Below are 20,835 nucleotides of genomic sequence, written 5' to 3'. Positions count from 1 at the left end.
AATACAATTATTTCATTTTACCTTATTACTAATAAGATTATTGTTATCGTTATTATATATTTTTGTTATTAATGGCTTCGAATCAATCGTGCTAAGGACAAGAAAAAGATGGCGCTTAACCTTTTTTTCCAGCGCCGATGAAGAAGTTTCAATTCAATAATTATATTATTTTAATCAAACATTTTACAAGACACCTATAAAACAAGTGTTGGGCCGAATTAAAAATCACAAATATGCTGCAAAAACAGTATTTTTTACATTATATATTGGAACCAAAGAACAGGGGTTCCACCACCTTTACACCGCATTTCTGTCACACCAGGTAAGTTCCGCTCACTCTTCAGGCATTTGACTCCGCGACGGTGCAAGTCTAGTTCCGAGTCTCGCAGGAGACGTCCAAAACAGCTCGACCTGAGCTGTAAAAAAAATCCGAAAAGCAACACCGGTATAATACAATATTCTGAAGAAGAAAATAAAATTGTCAATCAAGCATATAATTTACTTTGTATGGATTAAATTGCTTTAAAATGAATTTTTAGTTTTACATAAATTCAATTTAGCAAGTTTATTGTTTGGCAATTTCTCATGGTTTAAGTTTGTGATATGTCTTTAGGTGTGCATGTGTGCTGCCACTTGGTTTAGGAGTGTTAAGGAAATTAAACATAATCGATAACTAATATTTTATTGCGCTATACAAAACGAGTATACAATTACAATTCATACAGATGCGATAAGGTCATTTGATCTGCTATCATCCTTAACTTTACACGATCTAGTAGTGATATAATATATTATAAAGTTTTATTTATTTCAAACACACAAACGTACAGTATTAACAATATTCTTAACAGTAATAATAATAATTATAAATGGGTAAAGAGATATAAAAACAAATTTAAAAAGTTTGGTCCCTGTGTACCTTTAACGTTGGCATATCCTCGCTGTATTGCGATACATATTAAAGCAATGTCAAATAATTTCTTAATGTAGATTTTTAATGGAGTCTGTTGCCCTAACAGCTCAGCTCTAGTCGTTCTGCTGACCACGGCTCGGCCGGAAAGACCAAGCGCGAACTGAAGTGAGTGGAGTACGCAATGAAAAATCTGGCCTGACAATGCTTTACCGCAAATTTGTCATTAATCTGCCATTGCTATTTTTATTGGATCTCCAGATTCGTTAAGATATATCAGGGGCTCCAACAGGTGTTTTTTTGTCGGGAAGGGGTAATAACTCATAGTTTTACGCACCCCCAACGGCTGGTGGGCACGCCTTGTCGAAGCGGCTTCATTCATAGTGTTATGGGAGCTCCAGGTCGTGGTAGAGATCGACGTTCCATAGGTAGAAGGGCACACCAGCCCCGATTCTCATTAATCCTGACTGAAGCGCTTGTAGGCGGTGGAAATTCTAGGGGGCACAATGCACGAAGACTAGGCCAGCGAAGGTAGTAGGTACTAGGTAATGCATGGTCGGATACAACTTCATATCATTATCTGATGATCTTGTTGCAACTTCTCTCGCAAGGGGGGTATTTAGGTCCGTGAAATGGTGTCTTTTTAGGGTGGTACGGGGAAGGGCTAACCTTGATGAGGGATGCAGCGCGCAGCCAATGTCCTGGTGTGTTGACGTACGGACTTGGTTCTGGGGTCTTTTAAGTATAATGTCTTAATTGACTTAAAGTCCTGTGTACCCTACATTGGGTAAAGGCGTAAAGGAGGATTTGTGCGGGAGGGTCATGTGGACTCGCTATTGAGCATAGCCACTAAAACTCTAACGCACCACCAACAATTGCCTTAGGCGGGATGCGGTAACAGCTGAGCCTTATCCGCTTTCCGACATGCGATGTGGTGGTTGCGTCCACCTCGCCCGCGGAGAGGTGGACGCAATGTGGATGACCTCTCCAATTGTTGCATTGGTTGAGGTCTCCCTTCGTGGGTAAAGTTATTAAGAGTCCTAAGACAAGTGTAATTATTAATTAGTTGTTTCTCCGAGGGAATTGGTACGGCATAAGTTAAAGGAATTAAATATTATGACACTATCTGATCAATATATTCTTGAAGCCTTGTTGTATGGGAGGGACCACATCCACAAAAGGATATAAACGATTTTAAAACAAATGGTGACTTTCACTAGACTAATACGCGAAATAGAACTAATTTGAGTGTACGACCAACCAGGCAGAAGATGAACCACTGCTTATATGGAAATTGTATTCGTTGTTACAACAAACTCCCAAAGTAAATTAGAAAATTATCACTGAGTAAATTCAAAACTCTCGTAAAACGTAAATTAATCAATAAAGCTTTTTATGAATATAGAACTGAAAATTCCAAGTAACCTACAACAAAGAGCTGCATTATACCAGCGTGGATGATGTAAATGCCAAATACATGTTAAGAAGTAAGAATTTAATTCTTCTGTGAAGTAAGTATAACGTAACGCCTCGTTTCGTCTGCTGAAAATAAAACTCCATGCCTCCACCGGCGGGCGGGGGTGAAAACCGCTTCGTGATTTCTTAGCCAAAGGGAGAATCCTTGACCAGTCTGGCCTGAAGGCCCCAGTCACCTTGTTATTCGTAATTGGAATAACTGTGATTCAGGGTTTCGTTGTCCTAATTTGTACCCGAAGATTACAGCTACACTCCTGTATGTCAAAAACATTTCGGATTTGACACATAGAAGTAGTACAGAGCTACGTTTCGACTTATCGTTCACAAGAGACGTTAATTAATAAAATATCTTTCAGTTAAATTGTTACAATAAAAGCGCCTGATAATAATTATTAGCAAAGTCACTCGTCTAATTTTGATATAGGATTTCCATTGATCATTGTTTTCGTATCGCTCGCGTGTGCAAGAGCAGTCCACTGGCCGTATAATAAATAAATTAAATTTGTTTTTTCGGTAAGTTTATTTATATAATATGTAATAATATTTTAATTTGATCTAAGACTAAAACTCCTGAAGTATTTAAAAATTATTTTATTAATATAGCTAGTTGGATAAGCTACATAATTAAGACCATCTTTGGTTGATCGCCTCTCGATCGATATATATATGTAGAACCTACGGGATTGATTGGAAAATTAATTTTTGAAGTGATAATTCTTTACCGGCGTTGTAAAAAAATTACCGTCGCATTTTTCGGTTAATCGTCGCATTATTCCGTTACGCATCACATTTTCCCGTTACGCGCCATCTTTTTCTTGTTCCTACAACGGTTGATTCGAAGCCATTAATAAAAAAATACATAATAATGATAACAATGATAGTAATAAATTTATTACAATTAATGAAATTCTTTAATAATCTTAGTAGTAATAAGGCCAAATGAAATAATTATTTGTATTCATGTCCATGATAATAAAAGCCTTTTGTTTAACTATATCTAAATTAACTTTATTTAACAATTTCTGTAAAGTTACATATAGTAGATAATTTTTCGAAAAATAACGTCATAAAGAAGATTCACTTCTTACGTGTGTACACTAGTATACGAACACTTTTTTTTTTGTTTTACATTTATTGAGGACTTTTTTCAGCCTAGGTGTAGGACAAAGATAAAATGTTTTGTAATTGATATGTCGCAGCCAACTAGCTTACTTAGCCTTTCACTCAACAGTTAATTCAATTCAAATTCAAAATTCATTTATTCATATAGGTAACAAAATGTACATATATTAGTAGGGGAGCCCAAGAGGGGATTTCAGGATTTACCACAGCGTGACAGATTAACATACAGGGGTATACCTTGTACCCAGTGAAATGCCTCTATGGCCGCCCGTCAATGATAAAGGCTCAGATAAGTAGAAAAAATAATAATCAGCAATGCTCGGGCGCGTCAGATTTATGTGAGTTAATTACACGCTAAAAAGTGTATATTTCACAAATCTGATAAATTGCAAGTGACGTATAGATAGGAGAGCTGCAAAATTGTAAGCGAGCGACCATATATTATATATATTTGAAGTGAAACATTATATATATTGGTTGGAAAAAAAATTAACCGTCACATTTTTCCGTTTCGCGCCATTATTTTCTTGTCCACGCCATCTTGGCAGGGGCCACGGTTGATTCGAAAAGCTTTGAAGCCATTAATAACAATAATAATTCTATTACAATAAATGAAATTCTGTAAAAACTCAATCTAATGGTTGAAAGATATTTAATAAACCGTATGCATAACAATCCAATAGTGATTTATTGCATTTTAACTGTGACGTTAATTGTAAATATTTTATTTTTATTTTAAAGAGCACTTGTTATATATTGTGATAGTTCTCACATAATGTAGTATGTAACTAAATGAGAATGAATAAGATATCTTTGTTTTAATTTGCTTCCATTGAAAGTAAAAGAAAAATTTAAAAAAAAACAATATTCAACTGGCAATAATTGTGAGTGATTTGAATTGGCGTAACGCAACTATAGTTTATTACGTTTCGTTCTTTTTAATTTGTATATTTGCCTCTGCGGAATAAAAAATATTGTAGTGTCGTTAATATAAACAACCAGATGTTTCATAATTTATTAATATAATAAATAAGTATTGAAGCATTTTTTAATTTGCATTATAAACATTAAAATAAAAAAAAGTGTTTATAATAAAAACAATACATACATACCCTCTTGAAATGAGTCCGATCTAGTTTCATTCACAAAAAACGCACTACACAACTACAGTAATAATTTAAAAGCATAATTTCTATTTATAACTAAATATAATACTGCAATATTAATTAAATATAACGTGAAAATTATCCAATATAAATAACATTACGTTGCGGTAATCCTGAAGTTAGTTTTTAGAGACTGAACTTCACAAACAACAAATCTTGCAACTAATCAATAAACTGGATCCGAAATAGCAGGAAGCAGGATCAAGTTGTCAAACTGTGTTGTGCAGTATGAACTAAAATTATTTAAAATTGCTTGATCGATGGCAGGTTCAATCCGATTTCTTTTGCGAAATGGTTTCACGTAAATGCAGCGCTTTGGAATCCTAGCTATCGTGAAACTAGGCGCGAGAAACAAAAGCGCAAACAAGAGCTTCGTTCGATTGCAAATGTATTAAGTCCTTACATATGAAATTGGCGTTTTGTCGTACTGGCACTTTGACCTCAAATACCTCCTCTTTGGTTAGGAATTTCAAATTCAAATTTGTACAGCTATTTACTCATGTATTTGTGCTTCGATGACCGTCATTCATTTGTTTTTTCTTCTGTTTTTTCTGTTTGCGTCACTTATTTTACAAAATGGAAAACTTAAATTATCGCGTTATTTACGAGTACGAGTTCCTCCGTGGCACTAGTGCTGCGAAAACGACTCGAAGGGTGAATGATGTGTATGGCGGTCATGTTGTAAAATAAAACACAGTTCGTTTTTGGTTCCAAAGTTTTCTTTTTGGAAATTTCGACCTGCAGAACAAGCCCCGTGGACGGCCTGAGACCCAAGTTGATAATGAAGTATTGAAGGCTATTGTGGAAGCGGATCCATCGCAAACCACGTCCAAGTTAGTTGCAGGCTGCGGTGTTAGTGATAAAAGTGTTTTAATTCACTTGAAGCAAATTGGAAAGATTAAAAAGCTTGAAAGGTGGGTACCTCACGAATTGACTGAAGCAAACAGGCAAACGCGCGTCGACTGCGTTACATTACTGAACCGGCACAATAATGAAGGTATTTTAAACCGAATCATTACCTGTAATGAAAAATAGATTCTTTACGATAATCGGAAGCGCTCAGCGCAATGGTTGGATTCTGGCCAGCCAGCCAAATCCTACCCCAAGCGAAAATTAACCCCAAAAAAGTTACTTGTAAGCATTTGGTGGACTAGTGCCGGTATTGTTCATTGCAGTTTTCTCAAATCTGGCCAGACTATTACGGCTGATGTCTATTGTCAGCAATTGCAAACCATGATGGAAAAGCTAGCGGCTAAACAACCTAGGCTGGTCAATCGCTCCACGCCACTGATACTTCACGACAACGCTAGACCACACACTGCACAACAGACGGCTACCAAATTAGAAGAGCTTCAATTGGAATGTCTAAGACATCCTCCGTACTCCTCGGACCTTGCTCCAACAGATTACCATTTTTTTCGAAATTTGGACAACTTCTTGCAAGGGACAAAATTTAACTCTGATGGGGCAGTCCAAATCGCCTTCACAGATTTTATTGATTCCCGTCCGACTGTTTTTTTTTAGTAAAGGGATCAATGAACTACCTATGAGATGGCAAAAGTGCATAGAAAACAATGGTTCATACTTTGATTAATTAAATATATTATATTTAAAAATATTCGACTTTTTGTTCCTCCCATACAAAACGCCAATTTCATATGTAAGGACCTAATATTTAGAATATCGGTTTTCGAAAGAAAATACAGCATCTGAGGACGCAATATAACAGAGAATTAGCTCAAGAGACTAGCCCGTTTTCAAGATCCAAATGATAGATACGTTTAAAATTTGTATGCCTTTGATTACTTACACTTTTTAAATAAGCCATGAAGACATGTTCATTCGGTAAGTTGTATTCTTATAACAAAAATGTGTGGTGTGTACTAGTGTACACACGTAAGAAGTGAAACTTTTTTATGACCTTCTTATTTTTTCGATGAACTAATCAATTTACTCAATAAAATATCATTATTTTGATCGTAGATAACTGAAAAACTCTTACCTGCTGATTGTATTAACGCTTCTTTTCGGGTTCCATACACTTTTTCACGCTCTGCGTCCAATTGTTACGATTTTGATGAGTTTCATTCCCCAAACATGGCTTGTTGTAGTGATTGATTTTTTTCGACGCCAATAAAGAAGCTTCACTTCAAAAAGTCTATTCAAAACAAATAACTAATTGGCTTAAATCGTAATTAAGTTAATGTAATTATTAATAGTTTACTTAAGATATATGCCCAATTGCCCAATTTAGGAAGGCGACATTGGAGACACGTTTATCTCCTATTAATTTTAAGGATATTTATACATTTAACAATACATCAACTGATAATGCAATATCACCGGATTTAATTAAAAATTATGCCTTATTACCACCACCAAAAATGGCAAGAACTGATAATATATTGGATTCCGACTTAGTTTACTCATCAACAGCAAAGAGAGATGAATTTTCTGTATTTGGTGAATACGAAGAAGAAGCCTATTACTTGCAAAAAAGACGGTTACAAGACGTAATATTTGACGTTAAAATGAATATGCTTAGTGAATTTGGTCTGAAACGTCTTAGTAGTAATAAGGTAAACTAAAATAATTGTATTATTTGTATTGATGTCTATGATAATGAAGGCCTTTTGTTAAACTTTATCTAACCAATTTCAGTAAATTTGCACATAGTAGATCATTTTTCTAAAAATAACGTCTTAAAGTAGTTTCACGTGTGTACACGCACACATTTTTATTTTGAAGAAAATAATTCAAGGATGAAGAAAAATATAGAATTTGATTTCCACAAGCCGAATTATGAAAAATCCTCGATAAAGTTTAATACTTGCTTGCGGCTATATTAGTTTAAAAGTATTCACTATGAGTAACACACAAAGTGTGTATTTTGTGGTAAAACTACTTTATAAAAATCAATAAAAAATGTGTGTGTGTGTGTCAGCTACGACTAGGGAATGCAATCTCGAGATCCCGTGTAATTTTTCGGGATCAATCCCGAAGCATAATATGACGAGATTGACGGGATTGGGCTGCAATGGTCAGCGATTCTACACACATCCGCTCGGGACGCTTCACGCGACATTGAACAATACATAGGGTACATTGCATTGGACATTAGATGCCGGTTAGCAGATAGCACTCTTGATACACTTTAGAAGATACTGTTTTTTTAGAAGTTACTTTCAAAATCACCAATTTTAATCTCCTTGAGCTATACCTACTTTTGTTTTGATTATGTTCATGTAATTAAAATTGTTAGTTGTTTAGTTGGTAATATTAAAGGATAAAGGCTGTCTTTCAAATAATATTTTATTTACATATATACACTATCACAAACATGCAGTTTTCATCGTATTCAGTCATGTGAAATATTTTTTTTAAACTATACGAGATCCCGAAAATTTCGGGATCTCGCCGGATTGATATTTCTAATCCCGCGGGATCTCGAATTCACGATCTCGGGGGATTGCATTCCCTAGCTACGACGCACAATTGGAGTTTACTCCTTACTAACGATAATTATGATATATATCGAATAGAAAAAAAGGCTAAATGAACGCATCTGCTAAAATGATAAGAGAAACAAACATATATCTTTAATTATTCGGATTATTTATATTACTTCAATAAAGCGTATTACATAAAGTATGTTACAAAACAATATAAATAATAATAATTGTGTTCAATTTATACAAATCCAATTTTAGAGAGAGAATGAGTTCAATCCTACAGATATATATGTTTGTCTCTTTCTACGTAACGCCTCAACTTTTCGTGTTACACTTGATTTTACTCCTCATAAAATTTCCGTACCGGGCCTTTTTAACTCAAATCGTTTCTTAAGGAGTAAACTCCAAAAATGTATTTTAGAACATCGTCGAAGTAAACTTTTTCCAGTTAATGATTTCTTAAAATTATTATATGATAAACACAAGTTCTACATGAACAACAAACACTTTTTGCTATTTTCTGAGCTTATTAATTAATTAAGTTTCAATTAGATTTCAAATATATATATTTTTAATTATCAGATTAGGCAAACCCCTCCAGATTATCGTCAAATTATAAGACATCACGTCTAGGATACAAAAATGAAATGTATATATCTGACGCGCTTGAGTATTTTAAAATGGCGTTTTTTTTTGCACATTCTAAACGTTAGATTAGATGGGATCGTTTTTTTTAGGTTCACATAACATCCTCTTAGAAAATCTGACGCGCTCGATGAAATGTTTTTTCTCATTTTCAACACTTACCTACGACCACCCCGACCATGCAAACGATCAAATACGTTTTTTACATATATATGAAAGTCTATAGCCCACCGATGAAAAGGTATACATTATATAACATTTTTCTCTTATTCGAGCGATTTAATTTTCAAAAAAATATTTCATCTTTTTGATTTCTGTCTGTCTGATTATCCTATGGTACGAATGGGCTTAGCATTAACCAGCCAGTTTTACTAGTAAATGTTACGATGAAACCTGTGTCTGTATAAATGCGGTAAAGTCAAAAACGACTGCATAACGGATTTTTGTATAGTTTTCACTATTCGATAGCGTGATTCCTGAGGAATATTTACAAAAGAAATTTAACATTGTCATTTCATGGTTCCTACGTTAAAAGTTAACTGGCACATGGACACACTCGACTTAGGGTCCTTCAAGGAAAGAGTATTCTTGAAAGGCCGGCAATGCGAGCTTTCTGGTAATGTCAGTGCCCATGACGTATCACTTAACATCAGAGCCTCCTGCCCGTTTGCCTCCTGTAAAAAAAGGGATCAAGCTTTTAAATTTGTTGAATTATTGTTAAGAATATTGTAAAAGCTGTATATTTGTGTGTTGGAAATAAATATCTATTGTAAGAACGGCTTCCTAGATAGACACAGTTTTTTTTTCAGATCCAACGAAATGCTGATTCATCTGGCGATAGTGTTCTCACTTTTGGCGTGTGCCAAATCTCTAAGTGAAGGTAATTTATTCTTACTCATAAAAAATCAAATTTAGTTTGATATAGTTCAGGCCAGTACAACGCTCAAAGCTCCATCTTTAGTGTGGGCTTCAGAAGACAGCATGAGCTAGTACTCTAGAATACATTAAAAGTCTTCGTATTACATGGATCTCAATTTTTACGGTAAATGAACTGCGTTGCAAGACTTGGTTTTACAAGTTATGTTTTTGATGGAATTTCTTGTATTTGCTTGCGTCCCAATTTCTTTTATCAACCTTACAGGAGACAGCTGCGCCATTATGGATGGCTCTCCTGGAGTTTGCAAGGCGATAAACGACTGCTCATACGCAGAAGATGACTTCAGAAAGCATCTCAAGCCAATGGTAAGGGTGCTAAAGAAATATTTTTTTTATTTTGTAAGAATTGTTTGTTCCAATGCAGTATTTAAAATTGACTACATAGTAATAATAAAAAAATAAACGAGTTTTAAAATTGGTCGCTGTGTGAGACCTTTAACCGATACTTATTCGTTAAAGAAAGCACCAGCTCTAGGGTCCCCAGTACTATCTACCTGGCGCCAACTGAAATGTTTAAGTAGCGCCTCCACTCGAACACTCTAGAGAGTTTGGAGTAGACTCCAAAGGTAACAAAATCAAAGTTGTTATTTTCTGCCTGCTTTGCGTCTGGCCCAGTTTTTTTGCTTGTCCGAGGCGTACTCCTCAAAATAGGATTTAGTTTCCGCAATTACCTGTTTATCAGCGCAAAATTTCGTAGAGAGCTTTCTCGTGAGGTCTCAGAACAGGAAAAGCTTGCTGATGGCCAAGGCTGGAGACGGTGAATGCGGAATTCATGGAATTTTGCCATTGATTTGTGACAAGGAACACCATGAACATCTGGTTATATATCCAAAAAACCATCCAGGATATGTCCAACACGTTCCTTTAATAAAGGGCTCAGTTTTATTGACAGCTAAAACAGCCGAGCCTGACTCTTCCACGACACACAACCTGACGCTTCCACGCATAAATATTCAAAACCATTTCTCAGGGCAGACGTCTGTCGTCTGTCAACTTGACCGGCTCCTAGTGCAACACTGCTCAAAGAGTTGAGAATCCAATATAATTTGATTTTTTCAGAAATGCGGCCACAGTGAATTTGATCCATTCATATGCTGTGATTCCCCAAGTGAATCCCCACTTGGGGTTACCACACCTAAAATTAGGGGAAGGTGAGTCAAAGCGATGGATAATTATCTTTGGTCAAAGATTTGACGGATCTTGCCAAAATTACTGACAAGGCCGTAAGAAGAGAAGAACTGGCTATACTTTCACTCTTTTAAATTGCCAAGGTTTACACAGAATGTTTGTAACCCTGCAACCTACATCATGCTCCTCATCACGTCATTATACCCATATTCTAATGCGGTTCTGTTTTCTATACAAACATTTGTAGAAATACAGTGAAACTTGGTTAATAACTCAAGAGACAAAGGATTTTGAACCATTTCAAGAGTTGTACCACGCAGTTTTTGTTCATATAAAAATTGTAAATTATGCATTTACAAGAAAATATGACATCATAAATTCTACACGCAAACACTTCAATTATATTAAAACACTAGCAGCCTGTCCCGGCTGAGTAAGGATGGAAATTTTTATAAAAAAAATTGTAGAAATTGATATGTTATTTATAATTGTGGAAGATTTTTTTTTCTATCATGAATCGTATTCGCATATTTTATAGGCATTTTTTACACCTTGAGTAACATTATTGTAGTTTTAGTAGGTTACCTTATTTCTTGCTAGCCTATATCAGTGAGAATGTAGCATTCAAACGATAAAATAATTTTTTAAATCGGTCCAGTAGTTTTTGAGCAAATTCGTTACAAACATACTTAAATACAAATTTTTCCTCTTTATTATATTAAGTACATGTCGAAGTATTGCCTTCTTCAATACCCTCCTTAGTGGGTTTACTGGGCGTCATGTGGGGTTCAAGGCACCGATGTCACATTTAACCACAATCTACTCAACCACAAATCACACATTCTCGGTCCAACGTCTCATCTTAAAACCCGAACGCGCTGTCAGAAGTCAAGATGGCGCCTCAACCCCACTTGAGGCACCAGCCCTTTTCTGTTTGGTACGACCCATACGAACAATAGTCGTACATTTATTCGTTATGTTTTTATTTTAAACTGGGTAACAATTCAAATAATAACAAGACAAACCAAATCATATTAAATAAAAAAAATGTTTAAAACAAAATCTCAATGATAAGAAAAAGTAACAATAAAATACAACGTTCAAAGACTCGATTAGATTATTTCCTGATAATCGCAGCATTCCTTGACAAGCAAGGGTAAAAATTTAGCAAGCAACCACAAAATAAAAAAATGTTTGCGTGTACTAGTAAGTTAAATTTCTTTATGATTACCTTATAAAATTATAAACCTTATTTTTCGAACCTACTATATGCAACTTTACAGAAATTTGTTAAATAAAGTTAAATTAGATAAAGTTAGAGACATGAATACAAATAATACAATTATTTTATCTTATTACTATTAAGATTATTACAGAATTTCACTAATTGTAATAGAATTATTACTGTCATTGTTATTGTTAATATATTTTTTGTTATTAATGGCTTCGAATCAATTGTGGTAGGAACAAGAAAAAGATGGCGCGTAATGGAAAAATGTGACGCGTAACCGAAATATATGACGGTAATTTATTTTCCAACGCCGATAAAGTAGTTTCACTTCAATAAATAATAATTAAAACTGAATAGAAACGCAATCCTCCAACCCTGGTCTGGAATAAGTATGCCTTTAATAAAACTGCAAATTTTATTGCATGGCGTTCTAATACTTTAGCAAAAGTGTTTAGAATACAAATTGGCCTATTGTCTCATCCGTTAGATTTGTCTCCAGAATTATGCACTGGTATTATATATGCTGTTTTCCATTCATCAGGAAAGATACCAAATGACAAAGATTTATTATAAACAATTCTTCACGGTAGTGAGAGAACATACACGATTTTACGAAGTGTGGCGAAATATTTTCTCAAAGTAGTTCAGACCATTTTCAACCCCTTATAACTTCGATGTTGATAAAACTAGAAGCCTGAATATCATCAAATTTTTAATATTGGTAAATATGGTCACTATAATATCTTAGGTAGGCACGTAATAACTTAAGAGAAAAGGTCCCTTAAGTAGGGACTGAATTATCGGACTTTGGAATACATGGATCTCATCTTGTTCAATCATTGTCACTTGTAGCAACTCCAACTTTCATTTTCTATTTATTTTAAGGTATGTAACTTGGAGAAATTGATACGTCGTGTTTTTTTTAGAAAAACAACCGAAACGGACCAACTCAAAGGGAAAGAATTTTCTTTGGAATGTGACAAAGCAGAGAGAAGAGGGCAGAAAGCCTATGATAGTAAGTTTCTAGCGTTCGACTTGTGTAAGCTTTCGCGGAACCTTAAAAGGAGTATTAAGAATATCCATAGCGATAAGTCCCCTGCATCATAAGCACACCAAACACACCATCACAAAACACAGTCGCATTAGGTATTACTTTGTAAAATGTATTTAATATTTATTAATATTCCTTTCGTAAATGTTTGAACCTTTGAGAAGGAAAACATCGTGAGGAAACTGAGTAGCCATACTTTAACATGACGTCGTGTGTCAGGCACAGAAGGCTGATCGCTTACTTGCCTACTAGATCGACAAATCTTGAAATGGATACAGAAGAGGCCCAGACCTAAAAAGGTTGTAGCGCCGCTGATTTATTTTTACCACTAACACACATATACTTATTATATGATATAATCAGTTCAGTGTCAAGTACATAAATTTAATTTTAATATTTCAGAATGCCTTGAATACCAAGAGAAATATGTGTACCCATGCCGCCCTGGACCTACTGGTAACATTAGAGTTGACGACTGCACTTGGAAACCAGAACAACTAATTATAGGAGGAGTAGACGCTTATAAGGGGGAGTTTCCGCATATGGTGATCATCATTTTTTCTAATAGGCTGATACCTGATGCATAGATTTTAGGGGCTTCTTGACGTCTTTCTTCAGCGTATTGTTAAATGCGCACGTACAATCTCCATCTAGGCACAAAGCCAGGGTTAAACTACGAACTCATGTTGAGGACTGTACCATCTGGCCAAGTTAACACTGCTCAAAATGGCATTCAAAAAAGTTTGAAGTTACTACATACGTAGTAGAACAATGGTGCTAGAATCATTGTTCTCAAAGAGAGGATAATCGACCAGTTTAACGTGACTAGATGTCCACAAGGCCAGTGGCTATGGTTTTTTTAATGTAATCCCGCTGTTGGATTTAAGGTCCATTACACACCAGCTCGGGCTGTTTTGGCAAGCGTAGCAATGGCGTCTCCTGCGAGACTCAGACCTCGGCTTGAACAGCTTGGTCAATCGCCTGAAGGGCAGGATGAAAGTTTGCAGTGATTTGTAAAATTGTAGATGTTGCTACTAGGTTCAAAGCTTTTAGTATGAAAAATAGTTCTATAAAACTAAAGACCACTCAATATAACACAAATTCCCTAAAGAACTTTCTTCCAAAACGAGAAGTGGCTGACTGGAATAGGCTTCCGGAAAGTGTAATTAGAGCGCCCTCTCTGAAGTTTTTTAAAAATAGGTTGGATAGTTTCTCCAAATATCCAAGTACGCGCGCATCAGCTTATTGAGCTGCTAGTGTGTTTATGTATGTAATAATAATATATCTTAATTTATCTCTTTCAAATGGCATCTATTCTATAATGAAAGGAGACCTGGAGTGGAACTGAAGAACCTCTTGACCTATTATCGAATTAGACGGTGCGATTTGTCAACCCCTGACTGATTATGCTGTCGTAAACTTCTTAATCAACATACACAGTGACTAATATGAACCTGGTGTATTTTTTTGAATTTCCAGGCTCTCCTGGGCTATGGCAATGATAAATTAGAATGGCTTTGTGGAGGTGTCATAATCAGCGAACGATATGTGCTCACAGCAGGGCATTGCACGTACAGCGCATATAAGCAGTAAGTAGAGCTTTTTGCCGTTTTATTAACTAATCAGATTTTGGACAATTCCAGCGGATTACCAGCTTCTCGGCAAAGGCGTTAAGAACAATTATCATAATTTAACGAATAACTCTATGACTCTTATTAAACAAGAAATTTAATGAATCTATTTAATATTTTAATAATAACATTACTTAGAGAGAGATACGATTATTTAAATTATCCTAAACCTTGGGATTGATTTGCTCCAGTTCAAACAATTTGTATGACTCAAAACTTGGCAATTAAAAAAAGTCTCGGAGAGTTATTGCCAGTTCCTCTTGCGCGCTCTTTGCCCTTGACTTGCAAACTGGCAGTACATATCAATTTAAGATCTTTTCTGTTGACGTTCAGCGTACTTGGTTACCTATATGAATGAAATTATTTTGAGTTTGAGTACGTGACGTCCAAAACGGCTAGTCATCGCAGCCCATGGATACCTAGTTTTTGTTGGTGCGTTGGAATATACTCTTACTTTAATCAATTGGAGGTCGCTTTCCTCAGGGAAGACCACCACCGGAATTTAATTTACAATTCGCTAGTTCACAAAAGAAAGTGTCTCGTCTCTCTGGCTGAGACGCCATTTGAGGCGATATTACATCAGGTGAGCGTCCTGTTCTATAAGAACATTTCGACCGTGTAAATGATGTTTTCAGTAGTCCTGTTAAGAAAATCCGAGTTGGTATATTAAAACGAAGTGATGCCGTGGATTCGTCTAAAGAATACAATGTGGTGCCGATCAAATACCCAGAATACCACTCACCGCTGAGATATAATGATATAGCATTACTACAGACTGACAGAGAGTAAGTATAGTATTTCCTAATTGACCTATTTTTTTTTATTGAACAGGGGACAAACGGGCAGGAGGCTCTAATGTTAAGTGATACCTCCGCCCATTGACACTCTCAATGATAGACGGCGAGTGCGGCAGATCTTTCCTCGAAAGACCCTTAGTCAAATTGGTTAGGAAATACTTCAGTGGGCAGATGGACCCACATAGTGGTGGTATGCCCAACGTCCCGTGTGAATGCGAATAACTCAAAAACTGCTGAACAGATTATAATACAGATCACACCATATTATAGTTCGATTCCTAAGGAAGGTTTAAATATATATTTAATTATAGTTTTATGTAAATTGACTAAATTACGAATTTGAATTCGCAATATCTGCGTTGAGATCGCCTTGGGATCGTTTAAAGACTCAACATTGAAGCCGGAATTACCATCGCTGACAGAGGCTTTAATTGCTTTTAGTATTGAAACAAGTAAGTCTGGAGCTGGCTTCAGCGTACGACTCTAATCCAGCAAAGCAATGGAATGTCTTTCGCGCACTTAAAATTCGCTTGGACGGGGAAGGAAAATATCGTGAGAAAGCTTGACTTAGGCCCAATATGACAGCGTATGACAGACACAGGGAACTGATCACCACTTAACTGTTACATTGACTAATCATTAAAAGGTCGGCAACGCACTCGCGAGCCCTCTGGCATTGAGAGTGTTCATGGGCGGCTGTATCACTTAACATCAGGTGAGCCTCCTGCCCGTTTGCGCACTGTTCTATAAAAAAAACATTATATAGACAAATCTATGGCCTGGACCCAAAAAGGTTGTAGCGCCACTGATTTATTTAATTTTGTTTTAGTATAGAACTTAACAAGTACGTCGTGCCAGCGTGTCTTCATGATGGCGGCGCGGACATATTCAAGAACAGCGCCATCGTTACCGGTTGGGGAACGACGGTTTATAAAAGTCGGGATTTCTCGGATGTACTCCAAAAGGTATTTTGATTGCAGAGTCTGCAATCAGGTAGTGACTTGATGGACAGGATCTATCGTGAAATACGTGTTAGAAGGAAGCGTTGTAGCAATGCTCTTATCTTTTAATTATGCGTTAACTGACGGTCTTTCCACCGCTACCCATACCTCTCTTCAATCAGCAGGTCTTGTCTTAGCGTTGTGATGAGCAAAGAAGCATCTGGAATGGACTATCTGTTTCCACCGGTTTCTTTCCAACGCCTCTCTTATAACAGTGTACAGTTTTGAGGACGATGAATCTCATTACATCGGTCCATCTGGTTGGTGAATGGCCAAGTATTCATGTAAACAAGTAGACTTATGAACGTCAACAGAAAAGATGTTCGTATCTTAAAGGCGTCAAGGCGGGCAAATAGAACTGACAAGAAACTCTCCGCCACTCTTTTTAATCACCAACTTTTGAGTCATACAAATTGTTTGAACTGGAGCAAATCAATCCCAAAGATTCGGATAATTTCAATAATCGTCAAATTTATAAAAAGCTTGGTAAAAATGAATATAATTTCCATATAAGCAGTGGTTTATCTTCTGGAGCCTGTCCAATCAATCAATCAAAGCTGTCACAATGAAGCAATCGAATGGAAAAAGATCAGATCAGACTGTACCAATTTAAAGAGGTTTTGTAGACTTTTTTACCAATAGAAGGTTTTCTCGTTCACAGTTCGTTAGTTGTATCGTTGTATATAGTATCATAGGCGGCCGTGGCGTCAATTTTTTTTTATGTGATAGGAGGCAAACGGTCTAGAGGTTCACCTTATGTTAAGCGCACTCACATTGCCAGAAGGCTCGCAAATGCGTTGCCGGCATTTCAAGAATTAGTACGCTCTCTTCTTGAAGGACCCTAAGTCGAATTGGTTCAGAAATACTTCAAAGGGCAGCTGGTTCCACAAAATGGTGGTGCGTGGTAAAAACTGCCTGAAAAAAGCTTAGTTGTAAGCCTCTAAGCGGCTTTAGATCCAAAAAGTTACATGTGTCAGGCACACAAGGATGATATAATTTTAGGCCAAGCCCAAAATGTTGTAGCTGGTTTCCGTGTTATTGTAAGATGCTGCATATGTTTGATGAAGAACATCGCTCATCTCGAATTGTCATTGGCATGAATGAATCGTCTAGATCTAGTTGTTGAAACAGCTGATAGCCCGCTTACCTAGAAACAAAAAAATATGGAACACGCTGAAAGCGGATTGTAAAATGCATTTGTGTAGGAAAACAGGTAAACAGTTGCCCCAACCGAACCTTAATAAGGGTTTTTAACGAAATATCGCTGTTAGCCTTAAGGGCCATTATAGCTCAGCTCAGAGAACTTAGCTTAAATGGAAGGATTTAGCTGATATAACGTCATCAACTAAATCTTCTCATTTAAGTGCCCTCCTAAATATTATGGTGGAAGGAAGGTGTACTGTTCCTCCTAAAAGGTATCATCCTTGACCAGTGTGACCACTGACTAGCGTGGCGTCTCCTGTAATCCGTCTACTCGGAGGTCTGGTATGGAGGATGGTTTGAGTTCGGGAGTCCTGATGCTGGGTGGTCCATGTTGACTGGACGTCCACACTAAGCCTAGTATTAATATGGATCCGGAAAAGTCTGGGGGGTACAGGTTAATTAATGAGGGGCGAATGTCATCGAGAAGTTGTATATATATATGCTTTGTTGGAAATACTTCGTCACCGCGTTTTAACGCGTATGCGTGCAAGCTGCAGCAGATAACTAGATATATTAGAGGGTTATATGTAAGAACCTAACAACCCTAGGAATCCCTAAGTCTAACCTAACCTAACCTAACTCTAACACATAAATATCGAATATATATGTCTGCACCAAGAGGCATAAGGCAACAGACCTACGGGTAGGTCAAGGTAGATTCTAGGTGGTGAGATTATCTCAAAGCCAGCGGGCATCAACACTTGAAGGAACAGGCTTGAAGGAGTCTACGCCACTTTGAGAGGAAGCGAGAATAAGACAGAGCAATATTCAAATCTGATTTATTATTCTTTGCGTTTTTTTCACATATACATAATATTATTCTTGTGTGTAGGTGTATAGAACAGCCACGTGAGCAGTGAGAGCCGTGTCAGCAGTTGGTCAATGTTCAAATAAAATCTGAACAGATATTATATTTTCAGGCAAGAGTCGAGAGATTTGAAAGTGTCGAATGTGAAAAGAAGTATAATCATATCCGCCTAATGCCAAATGGATTTAACTCAACAACCCAACTGTGTTATGGAGATCGATTTTCCAACAGGGATACTTGTGAGGTACGGCTTTTTCTTTGTTACAAGAGGCAAACTGGCAGAAGGCTCATCTGATATTAAGTGATATCGCTGCCCATGGACACTTACACTGCCATAAGGCTCGCAAGCGCGCTGCCCGCCTTTTAATTTATTATTAAGCTTACGCTCTTTTCTCGTAATGATCTAAGATTCTGCTTTCTCCATCAGCTTTTCTTATTCAAATCTTCTTAGTATTCTTCATTACTGATCGTGCTTGTCTTGAAAAGCCATAAACTCCAAAATGGTGCCTCCACATCACTCTATCCTCAGCTTGTGTGGCAATAGGTATGTTAATCCATAATTGTCATAATTTGGTAGATCTACTTGTAAACGATCGACCCAGACATATACCATCACTCCTCCTTACCATTAACAGTTAGTCAAGACTATGCATTTCTCTTGGAGCTCTTGGAAGCTTCCATGTGTGCGAGGAGAGAATTGGATAAATAAACCATACAACCTTAATAATAATACATTTTCATTCAGATAATATATGACACAAGCTGGTGAAGGCCACTCTCAGTCTCCCATTTACTTTAAGATGTTCATCTTTGTCGCACACTTTTCGGTCATCATTCTGTTTGATTACTAGACCTTCTTGCAGAATCTCTCTCTTTAACATACCTTTCTCGCTTTCTTTCTCTTCTGTTTTAAACATGCACCAAGTATCACGGAACTATTGTCATCCACAACCCAGGGGCTGAGTAGTGTGGTGGTTGTCACAACCATATTTCTGTCATAAATAAATTTCTTGTATAATCTCTAAGATTATGGTTTATCCATCAGCTTTTCTTATTTATATGGAACCTCCTAACAATCTTAAACTATGAAACTTAATTCCTGCTGATAACCAACTGCAAACTTTTCAAAATAACCTTGGATATAACGACGGTTTAAATCTCAATATAACCTCGGAACCAGCCAGTCATGATGAAGGATAAACTGTTTTAGTTGTTAAAATAAAATTACTTTGAGTGTTTAAATTATGACAGCGGCAATGTTGAAAAAGAAAACCAGTTGTAAAATATTGTGTTAATCGACACAACTGTAAGCTTTGAATTGTGTAAGCTATCGTGGAAGCTTAAAAGGAGTATTAAGACTATTCATAGCGCTGAATCACCAGTATCATGAACACAAATACATTGAATAATCTGCTGAACCTTTCAAATGCTTGAACCTTTTTATATAAGTATTCTATCTTGGGCTATATCTTTAGTTATCTATTAGTCATAATTTTTATTGCTGGTTTGCGGGTGACAGTTCTTATTAGAGTAATTATTTCAGGGAGATAGTGGTGGACCCCTGCAAAAAATCCACCCAACCATCCGCTGTATGTACTCGGTCATTGGGATCACCTCCATGGGCAAATCGTGCGGTATAGCTGGTGAACCTAGCATTTACACTCGGGTGGAATATTACCTGCCCTGGATTGAGGAAATTGTTTGGCCTTAGATACATTGATTATGTATTATACTGTTACGGAATATTAAATTTGCAAAAACAGAAACAGTTTATCGACGATTTTGTTTACAATTTCGAAATAAAGAGAATTCAATAGCAATAGCTTTTTAGTTTTAGCCCTCAGATCTGTTTCATTATGCCTGACAAACGCTACACTTCTTGGATCGAAGGCAAATTGGTTTCCTCACGATGTTTTTCGTTCGTTTGTTCGTTCGTCATGCGAAGGAAAGTCCATGGGTGCACAGCCAGGGTTCCACGACCTCAGGAATGAAAATCGCACGCCTAATCCATCCATACCAAACCAAATTTATGGATCTGCGTTGTTCACAATTTTTCACTAAAACAACGCCATCTTTTGATCCGTTATGGAACTATTTTTCCGTTGTGCTTTTTGTCACAACTATATTATATTTATACTTGTTAATTATAAGAATTTCCGAAGTGACAATCATTTTCGTAAAATTTATTAACAAATACCTATAGACCAAAATAATTCTTAATAAATAAACCTAATTAGAATTTCTGTACCTTGTTGTATCGCAGTAACGAGCATCCGTA

General features: G+C 36.4%; 1 protein-coding gene across 1 annotated transcript; it reads left to right on the top strand.

The window, feature by feature from the left end:
• The first annotated feature begins 1,055 nt into the window (after positions 1 to 1,055).
• On the top strand, positions 1,056 to 20,377 carry LOC123717973 (serine protease snake-like). Its single transcript, XM_045674277.1, has 11 exons — positions 1,056 to 1,078; positions 9,581 to 9,651; positions 9,913 to 10,013; positions 10,767 to 10,858; positions 12,993 to 13,081; positions 13,520 to 13,662; positions 14,597 to 14,706; positions 15,384 to 15,533; positions 16,375 to 16,510; positions 18,670 to 18,801; positions 20,101 to 20,377. The coding sequence occupies exons 2-11, from the start codon at positions 9,591 to 9,593 to the stop codon at positions 20,266 to 20,268; spliced, it is 1,182 nt and encodes a 393-aa protein (XP_045530233.1). The 5' UTR covers positions 1,056 to 1,078; positions 9,581 to 9,590; the 3' UTR covers positions 20,269 to 20,377.
• Positions 20,378 to 20,835: the final 458 nt, after the last annotated feature.

Source organism: Pieris brassicae, chromosome 14, assembly GCF_905147105.1.
Source record: "Pieris brassicae chromosome 14, ilPieBrab1.1, whole genome shotgun sequence".
Taxonomy (NCBI): Eukaryota; Metazoa; Arthropoda; class Insecta; order Lepidoptera; family Pieridae; genus Pieris; species Pieris brassicae.
The sequence above is the reverse complement of the archived record's forward strand: the minus strand, read 5'-3'. Positions and strand labels throughout refer to the sequence as shown.